At 39.4% G+C, this 24453-nt stretch overlaps 1 protein-coding gene across 2 annotated transcripts in view; it reads right to left on the reverse strand.

Moving 5' to 3' along the window:
- PLOD2 (procollagen-lysine,2-oxoglutarate 5-dioxygenase 2) overlaps positions 1 to 24453 on the reverse strand; it is a 55165-nt gene that overhangs the window by 20907 nt on the left and 9805 nt on the right. For both annotated transcript variants that reach the window (XM_054835228.1, XM_054835227.1), the window contains exons 2-8: positions 17223 to 17314; positions 15591 to 15727; positions 9763 to 9926; positions 8497 to 8609; positions 6437 to 6500; positions 5548 to 5645; positions 3049 to 3150 (exon numbers count right to left, since the gene is read on the reverse strand). In XM_054835228.1, coding sequence (XP_054691203.1) covers positions 3049 to 3150; positions 5548 to 5645; positions 6437 to 6500; positions 8497 to 8609; positions 9763 to 9926; positions 15591 to 15727; positions 17223 to 17314 — 770 coding nt within the window. The remainder of the gene's footprint in view (positions 1 to 3048; positions 3151 to 5547; positions 5646 to 6436; positions 6501 to 8496; positions 8610 to 9762; positions 9927 to 15590; positions 15728 to 17222; positions 17315 to 24453) is intronic.

The raw sequence follows: 24453 nt of genomic DNA on the forward strand, positions 1-24453 counted from the left end.
GTGAATTCACATCTTTTGAACAGTGGTATTAATTCCTGGTTTGTATGTGCTTGGTATAGAGATCATGACCATTAAAACAATCCTAGACAGCACTTTTGTGTATTTCTAAAATATACTATTACATTATGTGAGACAAAGAAATTTAACTTCCAAAGGCCTGGACTCCTACACAAAGAAATGCACTGATTAAACAAAAATTTTTTCCACCTCTAGAACGGACTGTTAGTATAAACGTCTAACCCACTACAAGGCTCAGAGAGAAACCTTATATGAGTATAGAAGGCTGCAAGTTAGCTTGCCTTAAGCAAGCCAACACCCACTTGAAAAGTGTCTGGATAAGCCATCAGTGCATGTTGAGATTTTACAGTGTTGCTGTCTACATCGGAAATCCAGAAACATACTGGCAAGTGCAGCAGATCGGAAACATTAGGCACTGATGTTTACCCTGACTACCTCTTATTCACAACTTCATCTGCAAACCTAATATGTACTCATGCAGACATCCTAATAACTTCAAAACAGCTGATGAAGACAAGTACACTGACGTCTCTTGAAAAAAGCAACTGTGATATTCTCTGGCAACCACTCCACTGAGGCTGGTGTCATGGTAACTGGTACCGCTGATTGTGAGCGACAAGGAAAGCAGCATGTGACATTGGGCTTGCTAAGCTGAACATACACATGTGCTACCAATAATAGAACTGCTGCAATAATTTATTTTGCATATTTCTCCAATTCTGAGGCATTTTCCGCTTGTTCTCTAGGACAAAGAGAAGCAGGTTCAGGCTGGATCTGCAAAGGTTATAGGGACAATCAGGAATTACTAACACTCCTTCAGTGCACCGAAGTGTGAACCGCTTGGCTCCAATGTCTACACTAAAATGTCAGAAGCATGACCGAACCAAAATAAGTGTTTAAAAAATTGAGAATCAAGATTCCTACAAACTGCATGTCCTCAAAGCAAAGAGTTCTCTGCTGCATCTCCCATCTCTGCTGCATCTCTGCAGAGATGCATCTCTGCTGCATCTCCACTAAGCAGAGAGTTCATCAGTCTAGACCCTGGTTCACCATACTATAAAAAGTTGTCACTGCATAATCTGAATCTAGGTCAGAATGAACAATTTTAATACTCAGCATTTTGAGTATATCAAGTCTGATGTTTTGGTTCTTCCCAATTATGCATCAGCAAAAACACTTTGGGAATACCCAGTCTGCACCAGGATGTTACATTTTCTCCAACAAATTTTTCTCATCTTCACTAAGGTCATACATTTGCTTTTTAAAGTTTACTTTTTCACAACCAGTAGGTGAGTGTACGACAATTTCTGGAAGAAATACAGGACAATGCTCTGTGTAGTCATACAGAAACAACATCCAGGAACCCTTGCCACAAGAGGCACCAGTGAAGCAAGAGGATGGCAAGGTCATGCTTTCCAACTGCATTGGGAAGTCTCCATACTGCTTGCTTATGAGAAGAACAAGCAAAATCCTCAGAAGGTATGAGTGCATCAATGTAGAAAGTTAAATAAAACAATATGGGAAGAATGATTAGAGGCACAGAGCTGGTATTGCTCTTTTCATTGAAGATCTCTTGTTAAGTAGCAACCAGCCAGGCCAGAACAGAAAGCACATTCAGAAAATGAAATATTGCTTGAACCAGAAATGCCTGAAGTAAACACTTACACTGAGTCCAAAGAAAAGTCTTCTTATTTTTGCTGGCAGAGTGAGTGAGGTATTAAGTCCAAAGAACGAATTACAGTAAGGAAGACACGTTCCCAGTAGATGTACATAAACTATAGGATGCTATCCAGCAAATCATTGCAAGTTACTCCCCATTACTGGCTTTAAGATTTAACTGCTCCACAACCATGTTTTCATTGCCAACACCATTAGGAAAAACTTAGACAACTTCTTTTCCTCAGGTAAACTTTGAGAGTACAAACACTTTCAGTAGAACACCATTTGAATGTTGTATTTTCAAAGCAAAATTAAAATAAAAAAAAAAAAGAATGTGAGAGTTATGACAACTCCAGCAATAACATTTTAAATTTATATTCCAGTCTATAAGCTGCTTATTGGCCAGAAATTCTTTCACTTTGTCCTTTTGTTACAAAGGCAACACATCACTATTTTTTTCATGCTATCCTCAACCTGACCTTCTAAGACCTGTTCTCATTCAAATCTTCAATGCAGAACAGAAATGAAACAGCTGCTGGAAACAGCCTGTTAAGAATAATCAGAATGTTCTTTCAAGTACAAGCCTTACATTTCCCCATGGTACACCTTAGTATTTACTCTGCCTAAAATTTACTGAGTACATGCCAAAATATTCGTAAAGACACTAAAGACATCATGCTTGGAGCCACAGAGCCAAAATAAGTTCCTGAATATTTGATATACACACACATGCATGTGTACATGTCTCTTTGTCCTATTTGAACTCTGAAAACTGAACTGATATCTCAGTTACATCAAATTTATTCTACAGATACACATTTGCATATACAATACAGATATCTGTATCATCCTTTACAAGGTGAAGCAGTTTCGACTATTTCTCTGTATCTCTCAGAAAACAGCAACTGTAACCATGTTAAAGTTAATAGTTAACCTCTACTTGTAACAGAAATTATTAAACTGATGCATATTCAAGTTTTTTGTAGGTCTGCAGTTAAAAATCTGAAACATCTGAAGAGTTTTTCTACCTCCCAAAAATTCTAATTATTCACTTGAATCTTGCATGATTCAAAAATGATTCATTCACCCTCAGTGAACAGATATAAGGATCTGGAGGGTTTTGGGGGATGGGATCACCTTCAGTAATATTGAAAAAACGTGTATTAAAATGCATTCATAAAAACATTTCTAAAAGTATTGATACTTCCAGTAAATTAAAATTCCATCATTACAGTTTCATATACCAGAAAAAATATCCTGAGGTGTCTACAGAACATAATATTACGTACTGAAGCCACTTTGCCTCAGAAACCACTATATACCTATCAAATGCATTCAAAAGGGTTTTGTTCTTGGGAAAAGTATTCTTACCGTTACAGCTGACAGGTCTAGTAAGTCTAAATCACAAATACTGCAACCAGTTTCCCGTGTCCAAGCATTGGGGATATAATTTCCCAAATAATTCAAGTGAATCTGGTAAATAAATTAACAATTCAGTTTAATGAAACATGCACACAAACGGTGATTTGTACCTTTTAAAGACTTCAGGCTTACTTATCTAATCCCTTATACCTAAAGGCAACTGACTGTCTTTTTTTTTTTTTTTTTTTATTTAAGATTAAGCCACAAACCCAAACATACAAAAATAGTTGGTAAAAGCTTTTTCTTCTTCTTTTCATTTACAAACCAGAGATGATATTCTCATAGCATCTACATTTATCGCTTCAGTTAAACCACAAAGTTGTTGCAAGCATAACAACTACCAACTAAATGCTTGTATGACTTCCAAGACTATAGATCATTCAGCTCTCAAAAGCTGCTAGGTGTGATTTCAAGGAATAAAAAATTATTATAGTTTAATTCTTTTCCCAAATCTGAGAATCGTCAACACTTTACACAAAACACAAAGAGTGACCATATGAAAAACACACAGAAAATGTAGAGATAAGTGCCCAGAAAATGTATTTTTGACAATCTATGCCAAGATTCAGAAGCCAGTCAGTGGGATATATTTTAAAGCAGCATCTAACTTCTTAACACATTTTTGAATTGGCACTGAACAAAATATGTACTACTTCTGTTGATGGGCTGCCTGGGCTGCCCTGTCCTCCTGGATTCCACAGGAAGTTTGTGCAGAACTTCACTCTTCTCTACTGCCATTTGCAATGGTTAAGGGATCTCTTGTGCCAGGGAAAGTCTGTCTGAGGGAAGGCTGCTACTCATTCCTGCTCTACTGCCCTCATCAAAAACTGGAAGGCTAGAATATAATTTTGCCTAGAAAACACGCTCCAGCTCAATACTCAATCTGCATTTTATCACATCTTGGGCATTTGTTTATGCATATTGAAAATCATCCTAGACAAATTATAAATAGAATCATAGAATGGTTTGGGTTGGAAGGGACCTTAAAGACAATCTAGTTCCAACCCCCCTGCTGCGGGCAGGGACACCCTCCACTAGACCACGTTGCCCAAAGCCCCATCCAACCTGGCCTTGGACACTTCCAGGGATGGGGCATCCACAACCTCTCTGGGCAACCTGTTCCAGTGCCTCACCACCCTCACAGTAAAGAATTTCTTCCTAGTATCTAATCTAAATCTACCCTCTTCCAGAATTGCTTGAACTTAGTTTCAGAGATGTACAATAAACTCTACAAAAATGAATATTTCACAAAAAAGCCATTGTACTTGAGGAAAAAAAAAAATTACATGTTCAGATGTCAAGATAATTTAGTATTCATTTCAAAGAAGTGCCTCTTACCAATGCTAAATAAATACAGTACCTTTCTTTTCATTGGCAAAGTGCCAGCAAAGCCAGTGATAATAGATAGCTTGAGGATTTCAGGCAAAAATAACTGTAGCAACATGCAAGAAATTGGTCATATATTCCACCACTACTGAGTAGTTATAAGCCAAACATAATGGCATCATTACATTCACTAATTCAAAAAATGAAATACAGTGGAAAAACTAAGAAGCAATCATTGGGATATTAATGAGTTTCAAGCTTTATTTCATTCTCCTGGGAGGCATTTTTTTGAAAATAAGGAGCTACAGTAAGGAACATGTGTTCAGAAGAAGTTAGAAAGCAGCCATGCCCAATCCTTCGGCCAACAAAGGTTATTAGAAATGATACACCTTTACACTTCTTTGCCATATAACAAAAAATGCAACTGCCATTTCTCCCAGAGAAACTGTGTCAGTGAATCCTTTACATGCAGACAAAAGCTGCCAAAACAGCTGTTTCACAGGGCAGGCAGTGCCCTGCCATGAACCCAAAGCTCATGAGCCACAGGTACATTGCAGGCAGTGACCAATGACACTGAAGATGTAACAACAAAAGCCAGTCGTGTGTGTATAAATATATATACCCAAATACATATACATTTTTTTGCCTGTATGCAATATATTTTTTATATATGTGTATACAAACACACACCAAGGTCTGCAGTAGGATCAGACATGTTACTGTTTTGTACCGCAGCCTGTGAAACTTCGCTAGATTTTTCTCCCCCTGAAAACCTATTCTTCTGATTACCGTTTAATAACCAGATAGACATTCTTCACTAGCTTCAAGAATTGTTTTGTGATAGTGAACAAATTAACATAAGCTTACTCACTTCTAATATCCCATGCTACAATGAATTTGGGAGCAGAATGAGTTGTTTCAGCAGCAATATCAAGTTACAGTGACAGCACAATAACATGATGGAGAGAGCTATTAGAATGTTTCTTTTTATCCTTGCAATTCTTATTAACTTTAATTGGAAATGAGCAGTGGTGGTCTCCTATGACTGTTTCAGACTCTTCCACCATTGTTTTTGCTTCTAGGAAAATTGCAGTCTTTGCACAAAAATAAAAAGAAACTCACTTTAGTTGGACCATTTCCATGAACAGTGATCGGTAATGTGTCATACGCTGAATTCCTTGCTCTTACTTTTCCCTCTTCAAATTTCAAAAGGACTTCATCTGCAAATCAACAGAGATCATACAGTAATAACAGTTTATAAATAAAAGCTAAAATGTCAGAGTTCTTTAAGTTCTTGCTGATACAATATATATACCTTGCTGTTGCTATCAGGGTCAATGCTATTTATTCGGAAGATTTTGTTCTTTTTTTTTAACTAGATGTTGAATTCTAAAAGCTCTTTATGCTAAATAAGGTTACATCAAACTTCAGAGTTTGCCATCAGCAGCCTTTACTACTTGAATAAAATCTGTTTTAAAAATAAAACTAACTTTGTGCAAATACTATTTGCAGAGAAATCATAGCTATTTCAGATATGATCTGACTATAAGAAGTTGTTCCATAATTGGAGGTTAAAGGCAAGAAAAGAAGTTTGCACAGATGCCATTTTTCAATTTAAATTCATGACAGTTGAATAAAGGAAATTCTACAGTATTCCACATTGCATTTCATTATGAATAGCCATTTGCTTAAGAACACCTAAAATCGAATTTTAATTACTAATCTCACTCCTGTAACTAAGTTGGTGAAAGGCAGATGGAAAAATGGTTCTTAACTTTGTATTTAATGTTAACTCCACTTATTGAAAACTATTTTTTCTATTTTAAATCAAAATATTATATCAATGGGAGAAATCAATTAATAACAAACCCAAAAGACCTGTAACTCCTCTGGTAATCAGGTTTACCCATCCAAATATTTCTTTAAAACAAGCATATGTTTAGGGAACGATATTCATGGTTAAGCAAAGAAACAGTTAATAAAATACACAACGCGCAAATCATACACTTACCAACAGCCCCATTTAGGGTTTGGAAAATTGTACATTTGTGATCCAAAGTAATGTTAATGCGTTCCTGAAATAAAAGTAGTGAAGATGTTGAGGCATTCTAAAAGCCAATGTTTTTACGGTGATGTTACAGTTGTACTGCAGTAACAGCAAGCAATCAGGCAGAACTACTTTACATATCCAGCTCTTAGATATAATTCTTCATTTTATACTGCTATGTTTTTCAATATTTCTGAGTTGTGCAGCTGTATAGCAATCAGTTTTATATATGCAAAAACTTCATCCAAACTTGAAGGATAAAGGTCATAACTCTCCAAAGAAACTACAATTTGGCAGCATAAGCCAAAGAAAAATTGTGTCTTATCTTAAAAAAAGATTAACAAGCCTTGGCCAAGTAACAAAACATACTGTGTTTCACAGTCTTAAAAATACAAAAGCCAAATTTAAGTATCATGTCAGAATAGAAAACACCAGTGGTTTTAAACCATGTTCCTAATATTGTATTATTAATCTTACCTAGATTTTTCTTTACAGTACCTTGTTTTGAAGTTTTAACATGTTGATCAAAATATATAACCTTTAAAAAACCACTTAAAAACCCTTATACAGATAACATATTCTGTTTTGGTGTTCCAAGATTTTGTTACATATTCTACAGCATTAGACACTACCATGCAGAGGATTAGTGCTAATGTATTGTACAGTATCCCAAGCTAAGCACCATGGAGGCATTTTAAATCACAGTGCAGTAGTGCACTGTGCAGAGGTACATATTTTTTGTCTAGGAGACAATCTGTTTAGACAGCAGAGTCAGCTCTAATGTGTCTACACCCTGTCCTTTCAATTGCCTATCTAGCATCTGATTTAACTTGCATAAAATCAATTCAAACATTAAGGGCTGGAAGGCATGTCATATGAGGAACAGCTGAGGACTCTGGGTTTGTCTAGTTTGGAGAGAAAGAGGCTGAGGGGTGACCTCATGGCTCTCTACAGCTTCCTGAGGAGAGGAAGTGGAGAGGGAGGTGCTGAGCTCTTCTCCCTCGGATCCAGCAATAGGACACATGCGAATGGTTCAAAGCTGCACCATGGGAGGTTTAGACCGGACATTAGGAAGCATTTCTTTACCAAGAGGGTGGTCAAACTCTGGAACAGGCTTCCTAGAGAGGTGGTCAATGCTCCAAGCCTGTCAGTGCTTAACAGGCATTTGGACAATGCCCTTAATAACATGCTTTAACTTGGTCAGCTGTAAATTGGTCAGGCAGTTGGACAGATGACCATTGTAGGTCCCTTCCAGTTGAAATATTCTATTTCTTTACCTGTATCTACACATGCCTGATGTTTCAGGCATAACTTAATGGAAAAACATATGTATTTCAGAAACTCCACATCTGCATAAGCATACAAATGCTCAAAATCAACCTCAAAATTCTGCAGTATCAGCTTCTAAAAGTCTTTTTGCATCAATACATTGCTAACTTTTCTTAGCCCTCTTTGTCAGCATCAGGGCCATGCCTCTGACATCTATCATGCTTTAATGCTGCTAGACAGCAGAGAACTTTGTTAAGCTAGGGCACAGAGAGGTCTTCACCAAAAATTTACGATGCAGCCTTATTGAACGTATCTGCACAAAAAGCTGAAGAGTCAGAGGCAGCTGCAGGCAGGATCTGAAATGGCAGTACGCCAAAATATAAAACACTGGATCAGCAAGTAGTTCAGTGACACCCTGGAAAAATGCCACATTTTCCAGCCATCAAACTGCCGAGTACATGGGACCCTCATTGAGATGAATGTGTCCAATCATATACCTCAGAGCTATTATTTCTAACAACGAAGCACAACCTGCCTGGATCTGCAGACAGCCTGAAATAATATATCAAGTCATGACCCTCTGGAAACCTGTCCATCACTCCAACAGTAGGAGCCTCCGGAGAACAAACACAACCATCAACATGGCACTCAGGAATAAAGAGACAGCATTCCTTTTATTTTTATCTCCTGATGTTTTGTGAGGAGCAGCATGTTATTTCAAGCAGAAAGAAATGAGAAAGCCAGTCACTACCTACCCTTGCCAATGGGTCAACATAGATTTTGGTGTAAAACAGCTGGTCATCATCATTATCCTGTAAATTCCATTGCTGCACAATACGATTTATATATGGAGCATAACCAATAAATCCTGCAATATCACACACACATAAGTTATTTCCATAAAAAGCACTACTCTGCCAATACTGTTCACCAGTCAGGGACTTCATTCTGACTGTTTGGTGCCAGCAAAGTATGAAACTCATACAACTTGGCTCAAAATCCAGTTTTCTTTCTGTGATATGTACCAGTTCTGTTTTAAAGAGTTCATAATTAAGGGTTATTTTTATACTAATGCTATTCTAAGGGAAAACATAGGAAACAGAGATCTGTCCTGTGAACTCCAAAGCATGAGATTAGACTACTACCATTCCCAAGAAGCCCATCTGTAGAAAATGTTTCATTTTCATCAATCACCTCTTTCTGGCAGAGAAGCCTGAATGTAATAGTGCCAGCATTACACAGAGAATTCAATTCAAACCCACTATACGTTATGCTTAAACCAAACCAAAAATGATAGGGCAGACAGGTGAGGTGAAGAAGGGAGGGAAAGGAATGGGTTCGCTCCTAGATCTGCGCACCGCCCGGCACCATGCACCTAGAAGAAGTCACATACTGTGTTCTGTAGCAGTTAAACAATATCAGTGCGAGTGCATGCATTAATCAACTGCAAAATTATGACCAAAGCTGGCATTTAAAGGAGAAGGGACTCCAGAATTAACATGTTACTGAGATTAACAGGAGTAACTCACGCTTCTCTTGGAATGAACTGCCTAAGCCATGCTGACAGGGCAGGCAGAGCTACCAGCATATCTACACTGTATGCAGAGATCCTCAAGAAAATGGTAGCCAAGTCAGGAAATTCTGTGACCCAGCTAAAATGTGCCTATAAATAGCACGTACTGCTTTGACTGGGTTTGTACACTAGACTGTTTCTGAAGTCATCCCTGCACAGCATTTCATTGCAAGATACAGTTGTTTGCTAGGCTGCTACTTTATTTACCTGTTTTTTACAAATTATTGCCAACAAATATTATGTAAGTTTGAACAAAAACTATTCTTGAGCACAGAAGAGGAGCTATTCAAGCAGGGAGGGAGAGGGGAAGAGGAGGAGAGCAAATCCAGTCCTCAATTTTGTACTTGGGGAATTCAGGAATAGTTCCATATACAAATACATAAAACAGATAACAAAAGTGAGTCATGTTCAAGTTCAAGAGTTTAATGTGTTCAAGAATCACACTTGCCTCCTGAGTTCAGGAATCGTCTTCCACTCCGGACAACAGGATACTTGTCAGCTAGCCTTTTATCTGGCCAAATTAGTCCATCTGCTGCAAACACCACTTTATGATTAGTTTCCTGAAATTTCTTTAGCAGTTCTTCAGGCCCCCCCGCAAAGATAACATCATAGCTGAAAATAAAGAAAAGATATCCAGTAGAGTAGTTTAGTTGTAATGCTTCTGTGTTCAAAAAAACAAGTGGTTGGACTATTCAACTTCTAAAGTCATACAGACCGCCCTTTTATTCTGAAAAATGACTTCATGTTTTACCACCATGTAAAAATTCTATACCATTCTAGGAGAAAAATTTCAATCAATACTATTTATGCAATACAATCCCCCCTTCTATTTACATTCTTTTTTTTCTTTTTTTTTTTATTAAACCTTCCACATTTTGGACATTCTTTTTCCTTCAATTGATTTTCACATTTCATGTATTTTGAGTAAAAATATATCTTTCCCTTTAGAAAACTGTTTATGTGCTTAAGAACAGCAACAGAAAAAAAAAATCAAAACTTAGCAGATGAAATAGAGTAGGACTGAAAGATGATTTAGATGACTCTCACTGGGAAACTCTAGATGATCTTGGTCCAAAACACAATGGCATTGACTTTCTTCTGAAAAGCCTTATCAAGAATGTACTTAGATATTTCTCAATAAGTCAAGCTCATAAACTTAAACCATATTGCATCCTGACAATATATAGATTTCTGCTTCAACCTCTTCAATGTGTTGAAGACTTTAGAAGGCTCTAAACTTTACAATATCTATTTATGAAAAACTTCACCTGCCTTTATGTGTTCATCAGATTTGACTCCCAACTCCCGTTGAGGACAAAGACCTAAGGGTGGAGGACTCATCTCTAAAAACAATAGTTACCCACAGCCAAAGGTCAGCACTACCCCAAAACAGAAAGAAACATGCACAGGTTTGGCAAAGGTCATGTAAGAATGCATTATCACAAGCCTAGTGGTTTCTTGTTGAACCATATCTAAATTAATGCCTCTGAAAACAAAACCAAAAAAACTCAAAATATGTATAAATGATTAATTTATGCAGAGTATAAGGTTCCTTTGTTTGTACTTGAGATCTACATATAAAAGTATTTATGTGCAAATCAATTCAAGGTTCATTTTACACAGCATGAAACTGTGACACAGTAATACTGGAATCATGTCGTAGATGACTCTCTGGCTGAAGAAGCAGAATATTTGGATTTAATGGCAGCATCTCAGCCTCACAGCTTCCTTATCTGAATGCAGGTATATTCTTATTCCACACATCTACCTTAGCAACTGACAATCATCAGCCATGATATAGGGCAAAGGAATGGTACAGCTACCAAAAATCAAAAGTCTAACCTTTTGTTCTTGCAAAGTCTTTTAGCTGGGCTAAGAATAGCAGTACCTCCACCTGCAGGACACAGAACTTTTTGCATTGCAACGTATTACACAGCAGTAGTGCCAACAGATCAACCATTCCTGACTTCTGCTAATTCTTTACTAGAGTTCTGAAGTTATTTAAAAAGTCCTTTCTTCAAAGGGGATTTCATGCAATTGGCCTAAGAGAACTGAACAACGGCTGGCTTACAAATGCAAAAGAGAAGATATCCACCGCAGAGCAAAGCATGAACCCTGGAGAGGAAGCGTGTTATGTAGTCTATATAAAGTAAGTGGGTTTCTGAAAACTCTCACTGTTTTGTTTTTCTGTAACTTTGGCAGAAGAATGTACGAAAAAAAATACTGTACATTTTGGAGCTTCCCCAGTTTTACAAAAACTGCATGTTTCTGCCCAAATATACAGAAATATACTTCCCTCCCTTTTCCATTCAATTGGTGTAGCCTGATTCAAAGCCAGAATGAGCCTGAAGAACAAGCAAGAAACAGGAGACAAGTTGAAGACAGACAAAAACAGAGGTTTGTCTGAAGCTTTAACTTAACAGCTTATGGCAGGCTGTGCTTCTCCTCTTTAATCAGGTTAGTGCTGCTGCTGCAATGACTTACAGCTGCGAGAAGGAATGAAACACCCCTGGAACATTACTTCCAAGGACTGTCATTCTCGAAAGGAAAGCCAAAGTTGAGCAACATGCTGGGCTAGCCACAGGCCCTGCTTGTGAAAAGGATATGCTACTTAATACAGCAAAGTTTATAATAAAAAGCACAGTACAGAGTTCCGTTCAGAGCTGCAGAACTGCATTAGCAATTATTGTAAAATTTACACACTGATGGATATTATACAGGAGTACGAAACCAGCACGGACCTATGTTTTCCACTAATTTTCACAGCCCTCTGTTTTGTCAAGAGGTGACTTACTGCCACCACACCTCCTCCTGGGCAGGACCTCCACCAGCCTTCCAGCCCTCACTGCCAGTCTCCCCATCAGCTCCTGCTTTTCTCTCCAGGCAACAGGAAAACTGCTAGAGTCAGACTAAAACCTATAAATCCATTATTTGCTGTGCTTACCTGCTATGTGAGATTATGTTCAGTCTATCCAGTACTCAATTTCTACTGTAAGGGAGGATTCACCTCAGATCTACACCACTAAGATCATCACAAAACAGGTCCCAGGGCTATCCTTGACAGTTTATACTGTTATTATGGGTGATGCACATGACTGACTTTGAACAGGGCTTCAAAATTTGACAGAGGAGAAAAAGCGTGGAAATATCCAGGAAAAGGCAGGCTGCCTTGGCAAGCTGGAAAAGCTCAGATACTCTTTTATTTATTCTTCATAAATCCTTCCAATTAAGTAGAAAGCAGGGGGAGGGGGGAGGGAAAGAAAGTTTCCGCAACTCCAATCCCATTTCCTGAAGCTCCCAGATGGCAGATGCTTGGGCTGAAATCCACCCATCCCTCCTCTTTGGCAGCAGCACAGCACCCCAGCTACACATCCAGTGCTCCCAGCAACACAAGGAAATGGTGACGGTGGCTCGAGTCCTCTAGAACTGAACATGCAACTTTTGCATCCACAACTTTTATAACAACAAGGAGATGTTACTATTGGAGCTGCGGGTTAAGAGCTCAAAACACAAAGAGAGGACTTACTAGTAACCAGCAATTCAGGCCCCTTATTTCATTCTATGTAATTGTTCAGCCATACAGCCATTTTGTCATTTACACTGTATCCCCACTGGGATCACGCTTTAACTATTTTAAGATATGTAGAAAATGTAATTATCCCTTACTTTCTAACAAATGTTTAAAAAAACCAAACAAAACCAAAACAAACCAAAAACCTGAGAGGCTTCAAAAGTCTTCCATGATACAAATAGATGGCTGTGGGAGTTCTGGATGAACAGTCACAGCATCAACCATTTTATCCAGTCTGCACTGGCCATTAGCCAGTTCAATCTGAAATGGTCCAAAGTAAACCAGAGGTTAGCTCTCACAAAAACAAGCCTAATTTAAATAGCATTTCATCTGCAAGCAAATCATTTTGCTATCTGCACCTAGATACAAGCTGCCCACAGAAGTTGTTCAAACAATTTCCAGAATTGTGAGCCATATTAAAAAAATGCTAAAAAAAAAATAGGCAAGAAACTAAGTTTAAGTAAACAGTTCACTAGAAGTGATTTGCCTAGTTACAGTAAGTAAACCAGACATTTTATTTCCCCCCACCCCCAAGATTAATATTCCAAATGTTTCACAATGAGTATAATGGTGACTATAATGGAAAACACTTGAAAAAGAAAGTTCACTATATTTGTCTTTTTCAGACTTACTGCTACACTGATTAACATTTGAATTTGCAAACCAGGATTCCTGGAAATGAAAAAGTTCATTAAACTTAAAACATAATGCTAGAATCAGCAAACTATTTTTTCTCCTATTTGGAATCAGTTCCACTAGCTTTAAATCAAAATGTACTTTATGGAATTATGGACCTCAAGAAATTGGGAGGCCTTAAATCCTGTGATTTTTCATGGCAAGAAAGATTATGGCATCTCCACTTCAACACACATGGTCCTCTGTACTCTCGCATCTGTGCCAGCAGACAGCCTGCCCCTCAAGATAATAAATTATATTGGAGAAGAATTTGAGCCATACCCAAATCTGATAACAAATTTGCATATTTTACAATATAGGAGGAAAACAGTGATGAATCAGGATAATAAATTTGAAAACAAAGAAATTCAATGCAAATAGAAAATATCTGGGAAACATTTGATTTGTCTGGGCATTTAGTAAAGAAAAAATAATCTCCCGAATTAATCTTAAATGCATGACCAGTAGAACAACACTATGAACAAAAATGTAATATATTTACTTTTAGAAAGATACTTTTTCCACTTACCAAACGCAAAACTGATCAAGTCAATAAGAAAAAAAATTCAAAAACTGAATGTGTGCCTCGAAACTTTGTTACTTTTACTGTCTATTAAGTGTAAAAAGAAAATGTACAATGTAATAAGTTTCCCTTATAAAGCTTGTTCATAATTGGTTAAGACAATTTAGACATTGGCTTTCTAGCTCTATCTTCTACTTATCACAAGAGGTAAAATTAAAACCCAAAAGTGAGTAGCATCTTTAAATTTGCTACCAGTTTAGCAGGCTACTCCAACCTGCCTAAACTCTTAACTTATGCAGAACAACAAACAAGCTTTCCAGTAAATACCACTATCAGACTACTTTCTCTCTTGTGATGTCTGCTGTACAAATCCTGCAAATCTCTAACTTGCGAAAGGTTCCCTAAAATTCTTCAGCTATCAAATTTTAAAAAATAAATTTTAAAAGCAGGCTAAAAGATGAAAGAAAATTCCAGAACGGACATTCCAACGCAACTCGGTAACAGCAGCATGAACCTATGCACAAACCTCTCCAAGCCTGCACTCAGCTACCTCCTCCTCAAGGCTGCCTGTCTGCAATCGGGGCTTCATGTCCCCCATTCAGGACTTGGTCCTGTACCTTCCTTGCAGGGATTCTTTTAGAATTAGATTCTTTTAGAGCCTGCTCTGGTTAATGCTAGCGTGGAAGAGCTTGGCGGCTGCTGTGAGCTGGATTCTTAGCTGCTCTGATCATGCTCTTGTCACAGGAGCAAAGGAACAGGAGCAGGGGGGAAAAAAATAAAAAAAAAAACAAAACAAAGGGAAGCAACAGAAAAAGCAGGATTTAAAGATGTCTGAGCTCCCTGTTCTCTGTGACAGGGAGAAACCTATCTGGCCTCCAGTGAGGACGTTCAAGCATAGCTGTGCTATGAGCTATAATCTGGCACCTGCAGCAGCACTGCCTCCCCATCCTTCCATCACACAGACAGCACAGGCACCAGGGGTATATCTGGCACAAAGTCTCTTGTTTCATTTCTCGAACATGTAAAAGAAGTTCTCCTGTTAAGTGCCTTCCTCAGGGATCCATTTTCCAGCTTCCTCCATATCACTGTTACTTCATGGAACAAGATCACCCTCTGGTCCCTACTGGCCACTTTATTTCTGGAGCTGCTTTTGCTCCCCCTGCCCCATTCCACACTCCCAGCCCACAGCTACGTCCTGCCCTCACCGCAGCTGAACAGGGAGAGGACGAATGCTTGCCTAAAAGCCTGTCAGTTCCCAATACCATTTTTTTTACCCCCTCGAGGCAGCAGAAATATGAACAACTCTTACATCTGTAAATCCATTAAAAAAGTAATGATTGCTCCAAGAGCAATTTACTATTTTTATGAATGGAGAAAAATGGAAGCAAACTCTCTCAAATAAACAGCGAGGGGGAAAAGCAGCATGCAACTTTCAGCATGTCGCAGCAGCTACTTTTGCATGCCTACCCAGACTAAAATGTAAAGGCAACAAGCCAGGTTTGCTCACCATTCAACAAACATTACAACCAAGTCCTCTTGATCAGCATAGCTTTCTATGCCTTCTTTCAATAGTCGAACTTTCTGCCCTCCACCAATAGAGTTAGGCAGCTCACCACCTTTCCACTCTTCACCTTTTCCAAGCACCTGGAATAAGAAAAAAGTACTTTTTGCTGGTACCCCAAAACAAGAGGCTTTTTAAAACAGACCCTTATTGAAAACAGATGTTAAAGCAGAAGCAACACATTAAAGCATAGCAAGCTAGCATTTCCAGCATTGTAAGTTTTCCATGTCTGAAGCAGCATTCAGTACAATGACATCACTGCAAAAACATGAGACACACATTTCTTAACCAAATAAGAATCAAGCAATTGCCTGCTACCACCATTTATTCAAATGTGTCTCCTGCAAGGGGGAGGGGGGGGGGGGGAAGAAAGAAGCTAATAATTGTTTCAAAACTTGTATGAGAAAAACATTCTGAATAAGACCTTTAAAAGTCAATATAATCACTTTAGGAACAGGAAGTGTAAGAGACCTTGGTGGATAAGGGTATTACTAATACAAAATGCAGGCTCCAGTCTTTCTGAAATCCCTCCAGAACATTTTTACACAAGGAAAGGATAGGGTCCCCAATACATCAGCTAAACAAAACTCCTCCCTCGCCAAGCACTACAGTGAATTACATCTCAAAAAAAAGAAAAAACCCTTAAACTTTTCGTGGGTTTTGAACATAATGTTTTTGGAACTTATGAAACCTGGAAGAGCTACATTGCATGATGTTTTGGACAAATCTGCAAAGCTAATAGATGTATCCAGAGCTCAGGCTTCTCGAGTGCCTTAGTACAGTATTATCATTTAGGAAAGGTTCTCTCAGTCTTCCAAGTTCAGTGGTAGAAGTCAAATTTCAGAGATCCAAATAATTTCCTATTTATAGTGTAGGCACAGTGGTAAGCAAGCAGAAAAATTTCATAACGCCATCTGAATTCCTGGATTTTCTCTTGCAGAACCAATTTGTGGGCAAAGTTTAGAAGAAGGTTAGTGCCCTCCCTTTTTCCCAAGGTCATGCGGCGGCCAACCTCAGTATGTGACATACGGAGACATGGAGCAAGGCAGAAAAGGCTGGCAAGAAGGATAGAAACATTTTGCCCTCTCAGAGAATTACAGGTTCCTGGGAAACACTTTCAGTTGTGACCCTCCCTCCTTGCCCACAGCAGGGATGCAGCTTTGTTTAAGGAGGAATGAAACATCCAAAGCCCTCTTGAGTGCAGCGCAGACTGCAGAAGTATTCATGCAAACAAAATCAGCTGTACTGAAAAGCAAGGCTATATGATAAATCATGACAGAACCTGTAAGTGACTGAGGACACTGATCGCAATAGGAACTGTTCTACAGATTCATAGCTAAGGCAGTGGAAGAAGCACCCTCCCATGCTTGTTCAGAGGGGAACCAGCAGGTAAGCAACAGGGACAGCAATAGGGACAGCAGCAGAGCCACACGCAAGTGCCCTACCTACCCCTGAGCTCTGTAATTGTTTTGTTTTGCTCCAGCATGCAAGGAAGCTAATGCAGCTTCAGTTACTATTACACTGTTTCTGTCTTAAAGGCTATATAGCATAAATATTTGGTATGAAAATATACAATACCTTTACTGTGTAGTTGAAGTGCTTTGCAGTTTGCATGAAACGGTGAAAGCCATCGGTTTCTTTAGTTGCTACAGTAAAAACTAGTAGTTTATCTGAGGGAAAAAAAGAAGGAACATGTATTAATATGTTTTAAGGCCAGAGTTTATAACAAAAAAAAAAAAAAATGCACTGAACAGCACTGGACCAGGCAGCTTCATGACTTGCCTGCATGTCATTCAAAGAGAGGAGGCAAACACACTGTCATATTATAGGCATGACACATTATCAAACAAGAACTGCTATGGACAAGGGTGTTGTATTTAAAATTATCCTCAGGAAGAGGAAGCAAAGAAATCTATCTACTGTGTAAACAGCTAGCTCAAGACACGAAAACAAAGCTAGCATGACTACTGGACGGGAAGGAATCTTCAGAACAAAAATAACTTACCACGTTTCAGTCTGAGCTAATCCTGTGACCTCTTATCACAGGACTGAACAGAGAAATTCACCCAACCTCGGTAACTCCCCTGAAAGCAAGTGGTTCATATTCTTCGTGAAAACGGGGGGGGGGGGGGGGGGGGGGAAAGCAACCATGGAAACCAGTCCCCCAACAGACAGCGTTTAGTGCTTTTAAGTCCTTGGGCAGAGACAAAAGACTAAGTTTGGGGATTTTTTTATTCACAGCCTCTATAAATTACAGCAGTGCTAGTTTTGCCCTCTTACTGCATCCAGGCAAATGATCGTGCAACCAATTTCCTTTTCATATCCCAAAACTTTTGACATAGTTCAAATGAAGCCATGAATTCCCACTGAACAGCTTCCCGATTAAACTACCGAACAACATTCAGCACCCTATGCAATATGCTGCATAATCAAGGTACATAATTCAAAGCTATAAGACAGACAGTACCCCTATCCAGCATCCAGTATTTAATCAGACCAGCCTGGATCCCAGAGCACATTGCAGTTCCCCAATTTGGTCTGAGTTCAAGCAACAGCTGCCCTCTAAACAGAGCCCATGAGATCAATCCTTACAAGAAAGTAAAATTAATCGCCTCTAATGAGCATTCCAAACAGAGTTTCACTTTCCCAAAAAACATCCTCTGGGTTTATCTTCACCAGCACAGTAACATGTGGTAGAAGTGGCTTCTGCAAAAAACATTCCTATTAACCCTTCAGCCTTGTCCACCACCACAGACTTAGCAGCCCTCAGACACCCGAGATGTCATCCTGAGTGTATTCAAATCAATCACTGCTTGCCATTTTGTTTTATTTCACACCAGCAAAGTTAACACACAAGATGATTATCTGCTTCCCACCTTGTAGAAGAAATGCACCTTGCTAGTTACTCATGCGATGCTCTGCAGCCAAGTAGCAGGGTACTCCAAACGTACCTCTGCCAGTCAAGCAAAAATACCTGTAGGACTACAGGCATAGTTTGCAGAGCAACACAAAAAACAGATGTTCTAATGAAATTCAAGTCTGTCTGAAATAGACACAGCAGGCAAACTATGGGCACTAGTCTCAGGAGCCACTGACATTTTTCCACTGACATAAGGCTTAGATTCAGCACTAGTCAACAGGTCACTTCCAAGAACACTCCTACCAAGTCAGACAGTGGTCTGGCTGGTCCATCCTCAACAGCAGCTGTATCAGTGTACATGAGGAAGAGCAAGCGTAAGACAAGCACATATGATGCTTTCTCTGCTTTTTCTACCAGTCTCAGTGTATGGATTTACTGGCCTGGATGGGGTTTCTGTATATTCTGAAACACTCAGTCCACTTCATGATGTTGCTCTCACCTAGTCATGTGTTGAACTGATGTAACATTTAAGCAGAGACAGCACCACCTGCCCAGTACCTACTCTAGGAAAAACAATCTTCAGTGCCTTGAGCAGGGGTCCTACAATTTTTACCTGACACAAGTTCTTCAACTACAGACAACATTTCTACCTGTCCTTCCCACCACACACAATTTTGCAGATTTCTCACATCCTGCCACAGCTTTTTTTTTGGGGGGGGGACCGGGGGGGAGGGGGGGGGAGAGGTACTTTTGCTCAACAGTCCTAGTGAAGATTTTAACTGCTGGCTCTACTGAACCAGACTGACACCACTGCGATACAATACACAGCAAAGCAGAAACTCAAAATACTTTAAATGCTTCAATCAACTCAACCTGAACACTCAAAAATTGAGAGGACCGTTTTAGAAGATCAGTTGCTCCATCTTTTTCTGACTTAAGTGCTAGCAGTCTTTCGAAGGCAAGAATCAGAAGAAAATCCCATGAGCACATCTCAGAAGGGCAGGAGAACCTCCACAGAGGATTCCAATGCAATGTGTTCACAGACCACTGACTCACCAATAGACATAAACACAGCAATAACGGTTCAATACCTTCAAAATCATTTATTCTAAAGGTCATGCAATCTAATGTAATTCTACAGGAGCCACCACAGAATGAATAAAGAACATGATACCTTAGACTGACTAAAACAGAACTGAAGACAGAGGATAGGATTTTTCTCTATGAAATAAACTAAGTTATGATTAATTTTTTGTTCAAGCACTGCATCTTCAAATTAGAGGGAACTGGAAAAATCTGATCACACCAGACTGCATTGCCAAGCCAAGTGAATCCATTATTGAGAGTTTCCTAGGTAACCAGTCAAGCACTGACAATAACCGTGGAATTTGGTTTGGGGTAGACATATCTTACACCTACCCCTTCCTGAGGAATGCTAACACCAAGGATTTCAAAAATCTGTACTTGACAACATGATGTAAGTAACAAGATGTGGGTTGCATCAAATTCCCCCCATAGTCACTAAGTCAAAGAAAGTAGTAAATCTATGTAGAAATACAGTTTGCCACACAAAAATAATCTACCGCTCTTTATGGGATATTGTTACTCTCTTTTAATGGAACCCACGGTAATTCCACCTACACATTGCTCATGTATTTCAAGATTCACCATGGAGCCTGGTATGTTGCTTAAGTTTTGTGGAACAGAAGGAAAGAGAATGATGCACCAAATCATAAGGGATTTCAGCCTGAGCTATGTAAAATGGACAAAGCTGAGGAAACAAACAATGCAGTTTACATTGACGTGAAACTGAAAGGCAATCTGTATTACACTCAGAGCAAATGAAGCAATCTAGTGTAGACTGCCTGAGTCAGGTTTACAAACAGTCACAGAACAAACAGGAAACTATTTTTATAAAAGTATTATTCACATTGGAAAAGTTTTCTTTCTAGCATGCTTGCCAATGGTCAATTTTTTAAAATTACAGATGAAGAGGTTCAAAAGGCTTTATTTCCATGTCTCTTGCTGCACCACAGAATTTTAGGTGCATGTGGTACTTAAATAATTTTTAAGTGCAGCAGAAGTGTAATTATAGCATTTTAAAGTCCATTTAGAACTGGAGTTTCTTTATAGACTATTTAGTCTTTGTTGGGGTTTTTTGGGGTGGTGGTGGTTTTTTTTGTTTGTTTGGGTTTGTTTGGTGCGGTTTTTTTAAAGTAATCTATGTCTGACCAAAAAGCAGAGAAACATGCTTTTATTCTGTCTATAGGGTGTATGAAGAGACAACACAAAGTGCATTAAATGATAGTTACCTTGGCACATTATAGAAGGTATTATTAACCAAATGAGAAAATCAGGACCGTTCTCTTCTAGCTAGTAAGAAGTTACAAAAATATAAATGTAATTCCTGTATGCTCCTATGACCTTATTTAGATGTAAATGACAGCTTGCACCAGTTTTACTGGCAGAATTCCACTAAGCGTAGTATGGGAGATACTTGTTTCTTCCTGTGGAAGTGAGTGAAGAGAATGCTTCTGGCCACCAAATACTTCTGCTAATTTGTTTTTAACCTTTTAACTTCATTTGCTTTGAAAAATCTATTCCTTGTTTGCTACATTTAGGTACAACAATCCCTTAGAACACCTGTCCCATTTGTGTCTAGTAACACAAATGCAAAGTGACTTTCATGAACTGACAAGAGCGTAAATGTGCAAAGTACAACACAGATCCTAGGGGAGTAAGCTTATCCAAGTGCTGTTTCCATTTCAGGATGTGCTCGGCTACATCTATTCTAGCTGCAGCCACCCACAGGGTCCCTGCTGTGCGGAGCAAGTCTGGTCCCACGAAGAGCCCTGCCAGTGCAGAGGTTCAGTGCAGCACCAAAGCCCTTACCGCGGGCTGAGTCGCACGCAAATGTCGCACTGAGAGGTTGAGTGCCTGGCCCCGAGTCCCCGGCAGCATCGCTGTGCCGGTTCCAGGGCTCCAGCTGTGCAATGAAGACCTAGGCACAGCAGCAGAAAGCTGTCTACGATTACTCAGACCCTAAGTTGCCACCGTGGCCCGGTTCTCCCCAGTGAGCGAGCCGCATAATTCTCAGTCTTTGCAAAAACCCCACAATGAATTCTAGCTGCATCAAAACTGTTCCTGCTTCACCATCCACTTTGGCACAAATCCCTGCCCTGCTATCCCCCCAGGTGTCTACCCTAAGGAGCCCTGCTGTATGGTCTCACATATAGACTTGAGCTGTCCAGTTTCTTAAGTCTGACTATCCCACTCACACAAGGGGACAAATACACACTCTCAGTAATATTTTCCAACAAATAGTAACAGCATTCTCAAAATGCAAACATATATGAAACCAAGAACACAGCAGGCGGTCACAGCCCTCCACACTTGCAGGGTACTGGGACACCGCAGTGGGTACAGGCTGCCCAGCAGAGCTGGGTTCCCCCAGCACGCAGCCTGCCAGAGGCATCTTGGCAGTCACTGGAGGGAATTACCAAGCTTGGCATTTATTTCCACAAGTAACATCAGTTTGTGTAAAATGAAATGCAAACCCTATACTGAAGTTCAACAGGAAGGCATGAAAGAAAATCTCTGAAGAGCTTCATGCCAGGTATGAGGGTGCTGAAGTTACTAGAGTGCAATTATTCCAGACAGCTTTCTGATAGTTACATTCACAAAACAGCTGTTCTGTTTTGAAAACAAGCCTGAGAGAGCACACATTTGGCCAAGAAAAGTATATCCAGTGACAAACAGAATTCATTCTTACATGCAAATCAGGAAACCCTTTAGCACTCAAGTTGTGAAAGATAACACTGCATATAGAGCACACGGAACATATTAGGAAATTCAGTGAAGGTTTATCATAACATCTCACTCTCTTACTCAATCTTTTGTGCTTCTACTATCAGGGATCTGACTGCATCATAAATATTTAATTTCCACAAATAAGAACTATAAACCAGAGCCTTTGTCTTCAGTGAATTGCCTGGCAAGGTCTCAGCCAGGAATTGCCATGGCAAGACTGCTCTAAGTAGCAGTGACCTCTCTCCTTGTACCTTGGCAAAGAAGCATGCAAAGAACTGCACTCGTTCCTCGCACACCCACATGGTTCTTATTTATCTTGAAGAAACACTGACAGAGATTACTACATAATTTCTACCAGGGGTTGCGGGCACTAGTACAGTAGCTTCAGAGCAGCCAAAACTGAGGATATTGCTCACAGCCACACGGGAGTTGACATTTAGTCCTTGGATTCAAGTACTGTCAACTTCTCTGGAGTAGGAGTGAGCTGTAAGATCAAAGGACATGTGTGCATGGTACCACATTATGCCATTAAAATCTATCTCTAGCTTTAAAACTAGTGGCTTATAATGGTAAAAAAATTATGTTTGGTTCCTGGAATAGCTTTATCCAGGTTCTAGAGTCTACGTAAAACAGCCTACTTTCCTGTTTGTAGATAACATCCCACCCACAACTGCTCAACAGTGTAACTGTACATCAACCTCTCCATTACACCATGTAGGAGCATGCTTCTCCATCACTGGAGAGACGCACTAAAGCACAACACAACTGAAAAAGTTTTTCAGCCTGGATTGTTCCCATCACACTTTAATAGCACAGTAATGGGGTCTGTTTAAAAGTAAGTTGAACTGAGAAGTAGCTGTCAGAGTGACATTAAACAGCTCCAACTAACTGCAGACTTCCAATTGCATTTCCGCTATTATTGTTTCCAAAGAAAGAAAGAAAATAAATGGGGAAAAAAACCTTGTTTGTTTTCGGATTAAAGTTTTCAGTGTGCCTCTTCATTACCAAGGCAGGCAACCTACCCCATGTATAATCACTCAAATTTTTGAGTCCTGACTTGGGCATGCCACTTTCCCTTCCAATGCCTGTACTTAGCTGGTATCAAGTAGGTGAACTAGAGGAATTGTCCTCAACAAGTTCTATTTTCCTTCCTTACACACCTCACCTAAAGCACATACTCCATCAACAAAATCCATGTTCAGAGACTTTTACAGTAGTCTGAGTCAGAAACAAAATGTAATTAGCAGTTTCCTTGACCTTCCTATCCACTCTGCTCCCCAAAAAGGGGAATATTTCTGTGCTTGGAGGAGAAATCAGAGTCCTCAGCTCTGCCCTCAGAGTAGCCACTTACACACCAGAAGCTCCTGGTGGGCGCTTTCCAGCATGTCACCAGCCCTGTTTGGAGAACATGCCATTTTAATATCATTGCCCTGCAACACATTTGAGTTACCAAATCAAAGGATAATAGTGCAGGTTGAGCTGTGTGCTGGTCAGCTTACAGTGTGTGAAGGCATAACTGGGATTCAAGATTTAGAGTTTCTCATAACTTCATGATAAAACTGGTAAATTTTGGAAGACTAAAACTTTAAACACTATTTAGGTGTGCAGTTTCGCTATACAACTAACCTCCAGTAATTTCTCTAACAGATGAGTTATATTTCTGGAAGATATCTTGGAAAATGTAAAATACTCTACAATATCTTCTGAACAAGACAAAAGTTACTGATATCCAAAAAAATGGCTGATATATAGTCTGTTGGAAAATATCTGATTAATAGGCTCAATTGCTGTTTCCTCCATAAAACTGAATAACATAACAGTCTGAGTTCCCAACTAATTGCAAAACTGTGAAAGAGCTTTTAAAGAGAAGGCAGCACGAGGTTTAAGCCCACAGTAGTAAAGAAAGCATTCAAAAAACTGAGATGGATCATTGGGCTACACATTAGTGTACAGACTCAATACCGTCAAGATAACCAATTCTCTTCCCATGCAGTTTTGATGACTTTACTAAAACCAATTCTTCCACACACTTCCAAGCCATGTTGAAGCTCTGCAGATAGCTAGTGTGTCACTGACGGCACCAACAGCATCTTCCATTCCCTGTTTACGTGGACTCGGACTGTATGTTCAAAACCCAAC

This window comes from Grus americana, chromosome 9 (genome assembly GCF_028858705.1).
Source record: "Grus americana isolate bGruAme1 chromosome 9, bGruAme1.mat, whole genome shotgun sequence".
NCBI lineage: Eukaryota > Metazoa > Chordata > Aves > Gruiformes > Gruidae > Grus > Grus americana.